This window comes from Athene cunicularia (assembly GCF_003259725.1).
Source record: "Athene cunicularia isolate RWA chromosome 19 unlocalized genomic scaffold, athCun1 chr19_part1, whole genome shotgun sequence".
NCBI lineage: Eukaryota > Metazoa > Chordata > Aves > Strigiformes > Strigidae > Athene > Athene cunicularia.
This window is the reverse complement of record NW_020799124.1, coordinates 2,406,672-2,422,026: the sequence shown is the minus strand read 5'-3', so window position 1 is coordinate 2,422,026 and position 15,355 is coordinate 2,406,672. Positions and strand designations below refer to the sequence as shown.

The window sequence follows — 15,355 nt, the reverse complement described above, 5'->3', positions numbered from 1 at the left end:
TTTTTTTTTTTTTTTTAACTGAAACAGGGTTTCAAGTCATGTAGATAGTGTAATATAAGTACTGATGATCCATTTAGCAACTTTCTGTTTTCTCTGCAACAGCTATTTGAGTTGCCATTTATAAACTGCCTCTAGAACATTATATTAGTGAAACAGTTACCTTGCTGAAACAGTCACTGTACTAAACTCTTTTATCCTTTCCCAAGCTTCTAATAGCTATGTGAAAAGAACGAGCGTTTAATGTAATTTCTGTCTTATTTCCCTCAAGAAGTAAAATTAAATAATCCTCTGTCTTTTTTCCAAATTTTTTTTCCCCCTCTCTTGTATAGATGGTGATGGAATTTCCTGATAATGTGCTAAACCTCGATGGACATCAGAATAACAGTGCACAACTAAAACAGTTCATTCAGGTAAATACATCCTTCTGTGTTTTTGTTTAAGGTCACATACCAGATCTTGCTTTCCTTAGATTTGTACTTTCGCTTCTCTAGGAGGTTCTCACTCCTGGAATGACTTAAAAGACACATCAGCACCGACAAGCAATTACATATTGGGGGTGAAGTACAGTGGGTGCATTTGTTTTCTGTATTTCACTGCATTTATACACTGTTGCCTTGTCAGGGGAAGTTGCTGCATGTTGATTGAGCCTTGAAAACTTGTAGAACCAATGTATCTTTTGGTCACTGCCAGTTTATACCTAATGGAGACTACAGTTTCTAAATACATTTTGATTACATTTTTTCTAAACGCTTTTGAACTGCTTTTTCCAGTGGAAGTGTGCTTAAGATGGAGGTTCTTATGATCAGCACCATACCAAGATAGATTTAATATGCCAGTTTATATATAGTTAAATAGTGAGAGATGGTTTTGTGGCTCCCCTGAAGATTTAGCAGTAGAAATTTATCTGCTAACACCCTGGCAAATAACCGTTGCACTGTAACACCTGTAGCAGCTAATAATTGTGCCCCTTGATGTCCAAAGGAACAGGCCAGTTTGCTGGTAGGCAGCTTGCCCTTCATTTGTGGTTTGACAGGAGCAGTTCAGACATACACTGCATATAAAGCATAGCTGTGCTGTGAAAATAGCTCATTCCTGCTGTTGCTGTGACTAGTACTATTAATTACAGGAAAGAGGATTATTGTAGAGTGATATCACTCGTCAGGTTATTTAATGTGCCTGCCTTTAAGAGCATAAATCTTAAGTGCTATCTGATAATAGCTTTACTTTTCCTAACATGTATTACATAAAATGAGCTGAAAATACTTTCTCAGTTGATGTATTTACATGTTCCATGGGACTGATTAGTTTTGCTGTGTTGTATGGTCTTTTCTTTCTCTCCCCAGCAGTTGTGACAAGTTCATTCCTACGTTTAGGAGTGTTTAAGTGGTGTGATATGACAATAACATGGAAAATACTGTCGTGGCAAAACGTTCCCTGTGTAGCTACAACTCGCTTACAAAGCTGTACTTTGTAGAACCAAGGAAAGATGAGGCTCAGAATTAATACACTGACAGGACTCTGCTTTTACAGATGATGTTGGGAAGTGCCAGTGGCGCTGGTATTCGAAGGGTAGATGTGTTGGTGCTGTGTGAGGGACTCTCTCCTCTGCATAGCTGTTCTAGTGGCAGTTCAGTGTTGAAGTCCAAGCTGGTAATTTAGCAGTTAGAAGAAGAAAGAGAAGGGTATGTGCTTTTTGTGTGTATGTGTTCCTGAATGGGTTTGACGGAAGAACCAGGAGAAACTCTTAAAATTGTTTACTGACATAAGAAATATCGGAAGGTGTTCTCTTCAGCATTCTATTGTTAGCGCATATCGAATGTTTGCTACTAAAGTAAAATGTTTCACCCTGAATACTAATGTGTGCTTCTTTTAATTTCGGGTATTAGAATTGTAATGGGAAAGGGCATATAGCCTTCCAGGAAAAATATTGCTAAACTGTCTTGGTCTGAACAGAACAAGTTTGTTGTAAATGAGATTTCCATATATGCCAGTGAACATCCATGAATTTCCTTTCTATGTGCCAAAGATAAAACGGGTGTGAGTCGAAGATGAGAACTTGCAGAATTGTGGGCGAGACCCTTTATTAAAACATCTGTGCTGAGGTGGAGGAAAAAAGGGCTTCCTGATGAGGACAGGGGGATGTGCTGTTTGTTCAGAAGCAGCATTTGCTGATTTGAGTGGTAGGAGGAGGGAACTAGAGGAGAAAAATATTAGCTTCTTCCCAGAGGGCAGACTGTAAGACTTGGAGCAGAATTGTTCCTATGATATTAGCAAGTGTGGTTTTGTTCATACAGTAAGTGTTTTAAGTGATCTGCATTAAGACAGTGACCTCCAACTGAGCACGGCAAGCAGTTTCCACAAGTGTGTTTTGTTAAGGAAATGCTATTGAAGGTGAAGAAATCTTGAACAGTTTAAGATGTGGAGGTTTGGTGTTTTGTTGTTTGGAGTTTTTTTTTAATTATTTAATTTCTTGTTCTTTTTTAGAGACATAGCATGCTTAAACAGCAGGATCTAAATATTGCCATGATGGTGACATCCCGTGAAGTTTTGAGTGCACTTTCTCAGCTGGTCCCCTGTGTTGGCTGTCGTCGTAGCGTGGAGCGTTTGTTTTCTCAACTTGTTGAGTCTGGAAATCCAGCACTGGAGCCCCTAACAGTAGGGCCAAAGGGGGTTCTTTCTGTAACTCGAAGCTGTATGACTGATGCAAAAAAGCTTTATACACTGTTTTATGTGCATGGGTAAGTGCTTTAGAACGGCTCAGATTATTATTACCTGGGGAGAGGAAAGCTAGCTTCTGTGCATTTGACTTCGCAGCTTTCTTGGTGATACTAAATTGTCACAAGTTTGAATCTTATAGTACATGCTTGTCTTTTACAGCCATGTTAAGCTAGTTACTGCCTAAACTGGGAAAAAAACCCAAAAGACCTAACTTTTTTATCACCAGTTACAATGCCACGATTGCAATTGAAAGAGACGAATATTAAAATGTTTAGTCATTAATCTGAAATAGGCACTTTGAGTGTTTCATGATCTCTTGAAGAACAACGTTTCTTCGCGTCACTATTTTGCATGTAAAAATTAAAATCGTTTTAAAAAATTAACACCTCCCAAAAAAAGCCCTTTCTACTCTTGGGTAGAAAGGTAACAGTGAGAAAGCGAAACCTTCTGGGTTTGGCTAGCACATTAAATAGCCTCAGCCTCAGTGCCATTTGTTTCTCAGCTGTCAGCAGACCAAACAATGGCTGCTCACCACAGTGTGCCTTTGCCTTCCAGTTGGCTTCAGCTCATGCTGCTTCTTGCTCCAGTTAGCAGGCCAGTGAGACGTAGGAAAGGCTGGTGCAAAGAGCTGGGGGTGTTGAGGTTTGGAGGGTGAGGTAGTGTAACTTGATAAAGTGGTCGTAGCGGTTCCCTGCACTTTTGAAATAGGTGTCATTGCTCGAGGTCTGCTACTTACGAAGTTATGCAATAGGCTTTTAGATGTGGGTTATCTTGGTCTTGCTCGCTAGGATTTGTCTTGAAAATCTATACTGTATTTTCCGTGTGTACTGCAGGATTATATGTCGTAACAAGTACAAATGGGGGACAGGAAGAAAGTTTTAGGTGTAATGTTCTTTAGCATACTTATTTCTGGTACGTGAGCTAAATCAAGACCTTCAGAACATCTCCGTGTAACTGTGTTTTCAGAATACTAAGTTAGATTTTTTTCCCCTAGGTCCAAACTGAATGATATGATTGATGCAATTCCCAAAAGTAAGAAGAACAAGAGATGCCAGTTACACTCCCTGGACACACACAAACCAAAACCTTTGGGGTAAGCTTGTGCTTTACATGCACAATTCAATCTAAAATATTTTAAGGAGCCAAACTATTGATACTAATTTATTTTTAACCATCGAGGTCAATTCTTACGCTATTATCTGTTTGCCAGAGCAGTCATCTCCAGGCTAGCTGGGTTAGAGTAGACCCGGGTAGTTGTGGGGGAGAGGAACAGAGGCACCCGGGAGTTTTGGGTAGAGTGTGTTGTAGGGCATGAGCCAGCTCCACAGGTTTTCATAGGAAGGTAGTTAGCCCTTTTTTGGGCAGTAAGAGTGACAGTCTTATCAGTAGGATGTTTAACACTTTCCCCACCACCCTTGCTCACACTTTGACTGGACACAACTAGTGCTCCAAGGTCTTCTGACCTCCCAACACAAGATCCGTGCTCCTCCGCAGTGTGTGAGGTGTCCCTCTGCCCTTTGTCAGAGCTCCCTAGGGCAGCTGGTGATGCTTTCATACAAAGTTTAAGGCAATGATATGAAATCACCTGTTTCCCTAAACTTGTTTGTTAATTCTAGCTGTTCCATTTTTGCCTCTTGGCTTTTGGGTCCTTTACTTGGTGGTGGGGAGTTTGGTTTTTTGTTTGTTTTTTTTTCTGTATAAAAAAAAAAGTCCATGTTTAATTTCATTACAAACCAGCGCGCTCTGAGCTTTTCATATCTTATCTGACATAAGTTAGAATATAGTCTGTTCAGGGCATGGTGGCTTCTGCATTGTGATATAAACAATGCTCCAGAAAGACAAACTGGTTTTTGTGCTCTGCACCAAAATGATTGATCAGCAGTTTTTCCTCACATTGAGGTGAAAGGGTACATACTAAACAAATATGGATCATTTTGTTTGGGATTATTAAAAATGCCTTGCACAACTGTTAATAAAGGGCTTTATTGTGGTTGGGCTGCAGGGTTAAAACTATAACTCTGTAAAATGCGTATATGCCTCTCTATCTTGAAGTTGAAATGTTTTTTTTTTTCCAGCTGATTAACCAGAAAAACACTCCCTGTAAATCTGTTGTGGATTTCGGGGGCTTTTCTCATTTGTGGAGTGCTTTTTATAATTTATTTTTTTTATATGTTGACCAATAAATTAGACTACTATGCTTAGTTGGAGTGTCCTGGACCTTTTTCAGTCGGTTGTGTTCTGCTTCTGGTTAAGTGTACAACCTCTAGAAGCTTTATCATGGTTTCCAGTTACAGGGCATGTATTTTTCTGTGCAGACTTGAGTCTCTTTGGGTTTAGATACATCCCCTGAGATGCTAGGCATGTGGAATTTGACACTTGATTTTTACTTGTGCTGCTTGAGGATAGTGGTAGCTAATCATTATGTCTTATTATATTTTGGTTACAGGTCTTTCATATAATTAGTTCAGAGCTTATGTTACACAAGCAAAAGATCATAGGGGTATTTTTTTTTTTAAATAAAGCAAATTCAGAACGTTATGTAAGTGGTTTGGTTTTGGTTTGTTTTTTTTTTTTTCTTGCTTTGTTTTTAGTAAGATTAATCTCTTCTGTGTAAGAACATATACCATGGAACCTGCACTTACCATTTTGGCAAGGCAGAACAATTCTGAAACTGAATGAATAGAGAGGAAAATGCTGCCTTCATTTCCTCAATTCATGCTGGAATAAATCCCCTTAGTATTTTGAATGTTGGCAGGTTAATAGAGAATATGTGGAAGAGCAGTATTTTAATATACTGCAAGTAAAGCTTTCAGCTTTATCTGATAACTGTGGACAATCGGCGTAGTTCGCTTAAAGAAAGCTGGCTTGCACTCTGCTTGCTCAGTCGATACCCATTTGTTATGCTACAGAAGTGACCAGGGTGTATCAGTACTGATACTTCTCCAAATAAATCCACTGCCTTGAGTGGAAGCAAGTACTCTAACAGCCTAGACGTGGAGGGGCCAAATAGAATTGTCTTACAGAACGGATTTTGTTTATCAACTTAGAACTTCTGCTTGACTTCATTGCAGGAAACTTCTTCGGACGAGTTGATTCTGTAAGGCGTTTTATACACCCAGAAAAGGCTTTGAATTGCAATTGTGTGTTTAATTATACAAGTTACGTAACTAGCTAATACCACTTGAGAGCTATTTGACGTCCTCGGTTTCAGTGTGCCTGGTTTATGGCTACTGGGTTCCATTCAGGCCTAAGGAGCATTTTAACCTCTCATAGATGCAAGCCGTATGATCTGGCAAACTATCTAACAGCATACATAAATACTCTTGAAGAGCTAATTATTAAATAGGAGTGCTGCTCCCCATGTTCCCCTGCTCAGTTGTGTCCATACGTGAGCTTAAACAGAAGTGACCGTTCCGATAAAATGTCAAGCGTAGACAAGCCTGTAAGTAAACATGACTTGCTATTGAAAGTTTGTTCTTTGCTCTTTAAGTGTACTTTTAGCCTACCCAACTGCGTGTTGTAAAGTTTCAGAGTTTTTAACAAATTTTAGACATTTCATGTAGGGTGTCTTATGGTTTCTTATGGTGGTAGATGTGTGGAAGTTTGGGGTTTTTGGTTCGGTTTTTAGTAAGTTGTCATGAAATTTAATCTGCCAGGAGTATTAAAACTTGCATATGTTTATACTTAAGGTAGTATTCTGAAAAATTACTATTGGCTTTCAGCCGCAACTTGAAAAAGTCATTATGAATCTGGATTTATGAACACGGACAGCAAAATTTGTATCTCGTGTCTGACCCTAACTATACTGGAAGTTCAGGCTTAGCCTATACAGGGCTCAAAGTAAATTCAGGAGCACGGTAGCATTTTCATAGCGTTTGTTTAGGAAGAATAACTAGGTCATAACATACATGCTATAAGTTTAAAAAAAAATGTTTTTTTAATACTATGCGACAGTGAAGGGAGCAGTAGCACACTCAGTACAGAGAGTTAAGTGCAGATAAGAAAAATAGTGAAGACAGCAGCAAGGAGGAGAGCAAGTGTAGCATCACTTTCCACTATGGACCTTTTTCAGGGAGCAGTCAGGTAAACTAATGATGCTTTATTTTGCTGCTTTTCTAATCTGTCCCTAACAGGATAATGTACAGTCTTTTGTTTCTTTACGTTTTTTTTTTTTGCAGGGGTTGTTGGATGGATGTGTGGGAGCTCATGTCCCAGGAATGCAGGGATGAAGTAGTTCTAATTGACTCTAGTTGTCTTTTAGAAACATTAGAAACCTATCTACGAAAACACAGGTACGTTAAAAGAGGAAACACACACCTTTGTTTTGAGGAACGCGTGCTGCAGTTTTTTGCGAATCGCAATGGGTGTAGAGTTCACACCAAAGTTTAAAAGCGTAGGGGATTCTTCTGATACCCTTCTAAAATTTTTAAGATCTAAGCTTCACGGTGATGGAGAACCTTGCCATTGTAACAGCTGATAGCACTAAGATGGTGAAATATTCTTTGTGTTTTACCTGTTGTTCTGGGTTACGGTAGGGGAAATGTATCCGACTGTGTTTGGGACTGTGCCTTCTTTTAGGCTTTCGGGGAGTATGTGCAAGTTCAAAATAATGCGAACTAAACTAACAGAAGCAGATTTTTAGGCTTGGTGCTGCTTGTTAATCACTGTTTTAAAGCAGTTGTTTATGACTTAGTAGTGCTAATGCTGTTGGGTCTCTCTTGCAGGGGAAAAAAATAGGCCGCTAAACTCTTGTTGCATGTGTATGGTAGCTACCACGCTGATTAAAAAGTTTTAATTTCCAGTATTTTCAAGGTTCTGATATAAACTGTGGGGGCACAGATGGGTGCGGGGGTGGTGGTGGTGTGGAAATAACACTTTGGAAACAAAATAACTTTAATCTCCTGTGACATTAAACATGGTGTTGGCAGCCTTCCTGATGCTAACCTGCAATAATATTACTGTTTTCTTTCCTTTCACCACAGAAACTAGCCAGTTATCATAGTTCTAGCAAACATCAAAATATGTTTGACTTAGTGTTGTCAAGTGACTGGACAAACTAGGAAAGGGAAAAAACACCATCCAGAGATGGCATGAAGAGCCAGCTTTTCAAGCTGAAAGCTGAAATGTGAGCAGCTTGTCTGACTTGCATTTTTAGAATAATAAAGCAAGAGGTTTTGTAGCTTCTTGAAGTTTACTCCTCTTATAGAATGAGCTTAGTTTGGTTGTATTTTAATCGTAACGGACTTCATAACCATACTCTTCTCCTTATTTATCTGAGCTATCACATGTTTAAATTGAATACGTTGTGTTATAAATAAACCTTGTTTGGCTATCTGTGCAGTAATCTAATAATTCAAAACACGTTTCAAGGTGCTTGTAGTGGAAACATTGCTCTTATACAGCAGGCAACAGAGGAAACTTTTTTTTTTTTCCCTTATTGCTTGTCACTCACTTGAGTATACTTTAAACACTTGCTATAAAGTAACTTGAAGTGTGTTACCTGAGAGGCATTTTTCTCCCTGACTTGTACTAATGATTCAGTTTGTTCACTATTAGATTTCTGATCTTTGAAGGAATATGGAATTGTATATCCATATAGGAATTTCTTCCTATTAACAATTAGCCTGATTTATGCCTTGGAGCATGAAAGTTGATATCCAGACTTGTAATATATATGATAGGTGGTATAATACATACAGTAAACTTAGGTGGCTTACAGCCAAAGTCTTGCTATTTTACCTTTTGAAGTAACATAAACCTTACGTGTCCTAGTTTAAATATAGCATGCGCTGTGAAATAGCTCAGTCTATTATAACTCAGACTAAGCGGGTCTAAATTTCTCTTTGACTAAAGTCACTTCTGTTACGTTTCGTTTTAACGCAGGTTTTGCACTGACTGCAAGAATAAAGTACTTCGGGCATACAATATTCTTATCGGTGAGCTAGACTGCAGCAAAGAAAAGGGCTATTGTGCTGCACTCTACGAGGGGCTGCGCTGCTGCCCCCACGAGCGTCACATCCACGTGTGCTGCGAGACAGACTTCATCGCACACCTCTTGGGGCGCGCCGAACCCGAGTTCGCAGGAGGGTATGAGTATGTAATTTGCTAGAGTGGGCTATCTAGCGCTTTGCTTCTTTATTTTCTTATCGAATGTATTTTGCGAAAGTGATTTTTGCCTCCTTGCTGCATAATAAACTTCCGAACGTAAATATTCGTGTCGAAGTAGGCTTTCAGGATAGCGCTTCAAAGTAGCAAAGACTTTTAGATGTGCTTCCGACTTTAACTCTGAAGGCAAGACTGAAAGAAGTTGCCAAATGTTTTCTAGTTCACTTGTTCACTCACTAGGGCTGCCTGCTTCTTCATTGAGGTGTTCAAATTATGTGAAATAGAAAGAGAACCTTCCTTGACAGTTTTATCGAATGCCAAGTGTTCAATTTAATATTGTCGCCATTTGTATATTATAATAATTTCTGAATCTGTTTTAGCATCTTATGAAAAAATACAATTCTGACTCCATATCTGTAAAGCTCAAACATAACTGTTTGATTAGGAGGGTAAAGCGGTTTATAATGATTTTCCCTTAATAGATTAATACTGAAATATTGTATGGTAAGTATGTGTGTTCATTCAGCTTCAGTTAACTGACACATAAATGTCCAGGAAGCTGAAATATTTGCTATATAAATGAAATACAAAATCTAGGGAACAAAAGAATGGCTGCACCCGGTTGGCATTAAAACTCTGCTGATCCCTCCCAGTAGGAGCAAGCAGGGACCGATGGGGCAACGCCGTCAGCAGTCACGGGTTGGAAGGCACAGCACGGCTTAACGGTGCCGTGCGCAGCTGAACGTGTCAGTGGTGGTTCTGACCTGGTCCTTTCTATTTTGCATCTGCATGCAGCACAGCAGAACTCGATTTAAAAAGCTGTTCACGCAAACATATCTTCAGTCGTACCTAAAGAACAGACGTCATTGAACTGCTTTGATCTCTTGGTAGACTTCCAGCTACTTTAACCGTACTATACTTTGGTTCAACTCTTCCTTTAGACGAAGAGAAAGGCATGCTAAGACAATAGACATAGCCCAAGAAGAAGTTTTGACCTGCCTGGGTATTCATCTTTATGAAAGATTACACCGAATTTGGCAAAAGTTGCGGGCTGAGGAACAAACGTGGCAGATGCTTTTTTACCTAGGTGTTGATGCTTTACGCAAAAGCTTTGAGGTAAAAATCAAGTTTTATCTAACTTGTGTTTGAACTGCTGTAGTAACTGTGTGCATTTACACTAAAGTTTGGTTTTTTTTCTGCTTTCTACTAACGTTGGGCTGGAAGGAGCTTCAAGGGGGTTGCATTCAGCCCCTTGTTCGCTGCAGGCAGCGGTTGTGTCATGTCACACAACTGAGTTGCATTCCGATGTGACCCCTCTGGGAATTTAAAAGATTGAGGCTTGCTTTTACTTTCTAAGCTGCACGTTACAGTACGCTGGATCTTCTGCAGTTTTAATTCCCAGTGAAGGTGTTCCTACATTTAAAGTAGCTCTGGCCACAATGGTTTTTATTTGGAGCTTATAAAAATGGAGGATGTGATTTTGAATTTAGACAACTCCTAACTCTTGCATTCGGTGTGTTCCGAGTGCACTCTGTAACCCTGCTGGGTTAGAATTTCAGACACAGCTCCGTGCAGTTCCTTTAACGTACACCAATAGTATTCTTCCCCTTCGGCATGACAGATCTTTTTCTGTTATGTTTATCTTCCATTCATAATGACAGTTCTCTCTCTGGTGTTGTAGAAGTTTTTAAGAAGAAGGATCAAAATCAATTTGGGAAAGAATATAGTGGAACCTTAACTTAGTTCTTGGAGATTTTTTTACAAGTAATTTTTTGTTAAAGATTTGCAATGGAAGTGGCATCGGGCGGGGAATGCTGTGGCATTTTTGTCAGGTTTTGTCCTGGTGGTTTTTAATCTAGTGAAGTACGGTGTTGAAAATTCATTGACATTGTAAAACTCGGGCAATTATACTGGTATGCAAGGTTGGCTACGAATTTGAAATACAAACCTGTTGCATCTTTATATGAGGTCCTCTTCTAAGGTGAGTGGGAATGATGATGTCTCATTTTGGCTTAAGGAGTTCCCAAGAGTGATCTGGGGGAAAAAAAAAAAAAAAATCCAAACCCCATGGATTTATTTTTACCTCTGTAGGATCATTGATCCAGAGTAGTTTACTAGTTTCACTACATTCTTGTAACTTCGTAGGTAGATGTGCCATTATGATATTTGCTCTCAGATTAATATTAAGGTACATATTTAGATACTTGTTATATTTTGAAATACATCTACACGATTGAACTGCTCGGAAAAATCAGATTTTTCACTGGTTACCCTAGACAAAGAGCTGCAGGACTTCCATGGCAGTAGTTCTAATGTGGGGGTTTTGTGCTGCTCTGTTGAATAGATAAGACTATCTACCACGTGAACAGATCCAAAAATGCGTTAAGATCCGCAACTTTTCCGTGAAAATGGCCAATCTGGGCCATAAAAAGTGCTTACCAGCTATTTTCCTCCTCGTTTTTTATAAATGTAAAAGCTTAAATTGTGTTAACATCTATAAATAGATCTAACCTCTTACAAACAGATGGCTGTGGAAAAAGTGCAGGGTATTAGTCGATTGGAACAGCTCTGTGAAGAATTTTCAGAAGAAGAAAGAGTGCGAGAACTTAAACAAGAGAAGAAGCGCCAGAAAAGAAAGAACAGGAGGAAAAATAAATGTGTGTGTGAGATCCCTACTCCTTTGCAGGCAACAGAAGAGAAGGAAATAAATCAAGCAAAGGTAAACATTGATAGCTTGATAACATTTAACATTGATAGATTTTTAAGTCGGTGCCTCGTTCATCAGCTCACTGTTCTGTGTTAGAATTCTTCAGAGGTTTTCACTGTATTTTCAGTTTCGGAAACTAGTTTTTGATCACTAGTGGAATTTAATACTTTCATGGATTAGCGTAGTAAAGTAGTTGCCTGGAACTCTTTAGCTTTTGGGGTTTTGGTGGTTTGTTTTTGTGTTTTGTTTTGGGTTTTTTTTTAAAATCCTACATCTAAGGGGTCATGTTATGCTAGAATTTTTTTTTCAACTATCATCTCTTAACGATCACTTAGAATATGGGAATTCAAATGCAAATTGCAGACAATTAGCATTGAGTTTTTGGAGAGGGGGAAGCCTTAATTGAGTAAGTGCAATTATTACCCTGGATCTCCTGACTGAACCTAATGGGCCAACTGGTTGTGTTCTTGTGGGGAAAGCAGTTGGGGGTTTTTTAGTTGTCCTGTACTTTTAAAGAATTTTAAGCAATGCTATGGCTGTTATCAGTTGTGTCAGTTGTTTTTTTTTTTTTCTTATAGAAAGGGAATCCTTTATAAAGGTGTTGGCTGAGCTCTTTTCGGTACTTGCAAGTCTTTTCTTTGTTTTTGTTTTAAGGAAAACTCAAACTTCACGGAAAGTAGTTGCAAAGCCTGTGGTAGCACCGAAGAAGCTAACAACTGTGTAGAAGTAATTGTTACTAATGAAAGCACTTCTTGCACCTGTCCTAGTAGTGGTACCCTATTAGGTTCACCTAAAATTAAGAAAGGTATGTTAAATATCGTTATTTTTCACTTTTAATAACATTTGCTGGTTTTGGAGTAAACAGTGCTCAGCTATTTTTAAAACTTAACTTTTTTTTTTTAAAAGAATTCTTTCTTGTTGGAGGCATAACAAAAAGAATATGCACCGTCTACTTTAGATTAGGGTAACTTTTCCCTTTGTCTCAGGTTTATCTCCGCACTGTAATGGTAGTGATTGTGGCTATTCATCTAGCATGGAGGGCAGCGAGACAGGATCTCGGGAGGGATCAGATGTGGCCTGCACCGAAGGCATTTGCAACCATGATGAAAATGGTAGGTTTGGTAAGAATATGATATTGGTTTAGATTCCACAAAACTTAAGTGCCTGAGTAGAAAATTCCCTGTGTTTTGCAGGAGATGATTCATGTGTCCATCGCTGTGACGACAAAGAGGAGGATGGAGACAGCTGTGTGGAATGTTGGGCTAATTCGGAAGAGAATAACATAAAAGGCAAAAACAAAAAGAAGAAAAAGAAAAGTAAAACTTTGAAGTGTGAGAACGAACACGTAAGGAACACAGCTATTCCAGAATGCTTATTTAAATACACACGCTTTAAAGTAGTTACCAAAGGATTTCAGTTGTGACTAATGCTGGAAGAGGGGTAGCAAGGATCTGCTGTTACCTCTCCATCCAAGTTTTGAAATCGAGGTCCTTCCTAGAACAGGCTGTGGTGGAAGGAGTCTCCTCCCCTGTGCTCCGAAGCACGAGCACTTTTGTGTCTCTCAGTGAGATAACCTGCCATTCCCCCCTCCTCCCCAGGGCCACACGTTTTTAAAAACACATACCCCACAATTTTGAACTCTTTCCTTTGCCCTTTCCCTCCTGCTTCCGTCTGAAACGCGAGTGCTTCAGGTTTAACGCTGCCAGTAGTTCATCGTGGGCTGTTTTCCGTTTTAGATTCAGAAACTTGGAAGCTGTATGGCAGATCCAGGTAACAGAGAGACCTCAGGAAACATCATGCACACAGAATTTCATCGCGACAAGACCAAAGACACACACGCTGAAAGCTGCTGTAGCTCAGAAAAAAGCGGGCAGCAGTTGCCTTGGTTTGAGCATATGAAAAGTGTGTCACAGTTTGCAGAACCTACAGAAATGTCACTTGTTCCCGATACTGGAAAAGGTGCCAAGAGCTTAGTGGAACTCCTTGTAAGTAACCACCTCCTTTGACTTTTAGGTTGTAGCATACTGCTTTAAATCCTTGGGATTGAGGATGGGGTTTAGAACTCAAATCCCGCCGAGGACTGTTATAAGAGAGGCCGTAGCTGAACTCGGAGTCGTGGCTCGCTCTCCCAGCAGTTTGTTTGTTTGCTTTTCCCTGTTCTCTGTCAGTATATAGCTGAGACACTTTGCACAGGAGGAGAAATTGCCTGTCACTGGAATGCCAGTGACAGGACTTGTATTATAAGTATTCATTATCAAGGATTGCATTATTCCATAAAATGAAGCGTGCTTTATTGCTGCCTTCATGCCTCAAATGCTACTTCCCACTGCAGGCTCCTCGGACAACTTTCTTCTATCTCCTTCCCTTCTTTTCCCCTTGCTTTACATCCTTTTTTTTTTTTTCTAAACTGACGCCATCCGCTTTCAATGGAAACATATAAGACTCTGAAGCTTATTCTGTTAGATTTTGTGACTGCATAGGTGCCTCTTACCCCCAAAAAAAATAGCAGAGCCCTTTGTGGGAATCGGGTGAGTGGATTAGCCAGCTCAGCCTCGTGGTGTCATGACGTGGAGGCTGCACCTTCCTTCCACCGCAGGCACCGTGTGCGGCCGCGGGCCGGCCGCGCTGCGCAGGAGGGGCCGTGCTCACGTTCTTAAATGCCTGTTTTCATTTGTAGGATGAGTCTGAATGCACTTCTGATGAGGAAATCTTTATCTCACAAGATGAAATACAGTCCTTTATGGCAAACAACAAGTCTTTTTACAGCAATAGAGAACAATACCGACAGCATCTGAAGGAGAAATTTAATAAATACTGCCGCTTAAATGATCACAAGGGGCCCATTTGTAACGGTTGGTTGACAACAGCTGGAGCGAACTAAATACAATAAAGTAGCTCTGTCTTTCACTGAAATTCTGAAGATGACTACTGCGCCTTCTCTTTCAAAAACTTAATTTAGTGACTTATGGCAAAATTTTATCTTAAATTAATGTGATTCTTTTTTTTTTCCTGTTTTTTTTGGGGAGGCTGGTGGAGGTGATTTCATTAATTTTGTTCTTTCTTCAGGCTTGTATCTTTAGTTGAGTAGCTGTGCAAGCCTCTCTTATAATTTAAGCCATCTCTTTTCATTAAATGTTTCTCTTACTGTGAGACTTACAAAAAGCAAACTAGTGGCAAAGTAATGTTGTACCTATAATTCTGTACAGAATGACGATGAGCTGAATATAAGATTTTACAAAGTAGACATCCATTTGCAAATGTTTTGGATGTAATATGTTAAAGCGCAATGTGCAAAATTTAAATAAAGAATATTTATTAATATGCATAGTAAAAGTTGGTGTACATGTCTCTGCTTCCAATGCTCCTGAGTTCTTGCTGCCGGGGTGGACAGCAGTCGCTTCCATCTGCGTGGCTTCGTGGAGAATCTTACAACTAGGGTATCTCAGGGCAGGGCTGGTTTGTAAGAGGGTGAAATACAAGCGGACAACATACGGGGTGGGGAAGGTGAAGAAAAAAGCAGTTTAAAACCCGGTACTAAATCGACAAGACTGGAGGCCGGGGGTAGGTTGTGCAGTGTCTGAGTTCAGCGGCCAGGAGCTGGCTCCTGTGGCGCTCGGCCTGGAGGCTGTTGGGTGTTGGTGTGTGTCTGGGGATGGAGGGTGTTAAAAAAAAAAAAAAAAAAAAAAAAGGGAATTAAAAGTTACGTTTGCAAATTGAAACCAAGGTACAAATGTTTTTGTCGGAATAAAAAAGCCTCAACTCACTTGGGTTGAAAGGAGGTCGTGCTCTGTGGATGCACGCCCCCGCTTGGTTATTTTAAAGCTG

General features: G+C 39.7%; 1 protein-coding gene across 2 annotated transcripts in view; it reads left to right on the top strand.

The window, feature by feature from the left end:
• The window catches only part of GGNBP2 (gametogenetin binding protein 2), an 18,631-nt gene extending 3,768 nt beyond the window's left edge, over positions 1 to 14,863 (top strand). The window contains exons 2-13 of one of the 2 annotated variants that reach the window (XM_026861628.1): positions 330 to 410; positions 2,485 to 2,738; positions 3,713 to 3,811; positions 6,897 to 7,010; positions 8,602 to 8,805; positions 9,765 to 9,939; positions 11,348 to 11,542; positions 12,185 to 12,335; positions 12,517 to 12,642; positions 12,724 to 12,875; positions 13,267 to 13,515; positions 14,208 to 14,863. In XM_026861628.1, coding sequence (XP_026717429.1) covers positions 330 to 410; positions 2,485 to 2,738; positions 3,713 to 3,811; positions 6,897 to 7,010; positions 8,602 to 8,805; positions 9,765 to 9,939; positions 11,348 to 11,542; positions 12,185 to 12,335; positions 12,517 to 12,642; positions 12,724 to 12,875; positions 13,267 to 13,515; positions 14,208 to 14,411 — 2,004 coding nt within the window. In that variant the 3' untranslated portion in view covers positions 14,412 to 14,863. Of the gene's footprint in view, positions 1 to 329; positions 411 to 2,484; positions 2,739 to 3,712; positions 3,812 to 6,896; positions 7,011 to 8,601; positions 8,812 to 9,764; positions 9,940 to 11,347; positions 11,543 to 12,184; positions 12,336 to 12,516; positions 12,643 to 12,723; positions 12,876 to 13,266; positions 13,516 to 14,207 lie in introns of both variants that reach the window. The other variant, XM_026861627.1, reaches the window with a different exon arrangement.
• The last annotated feature ends 492 nt before the right edge of the window (positions 14,864 to 15,355 follow it).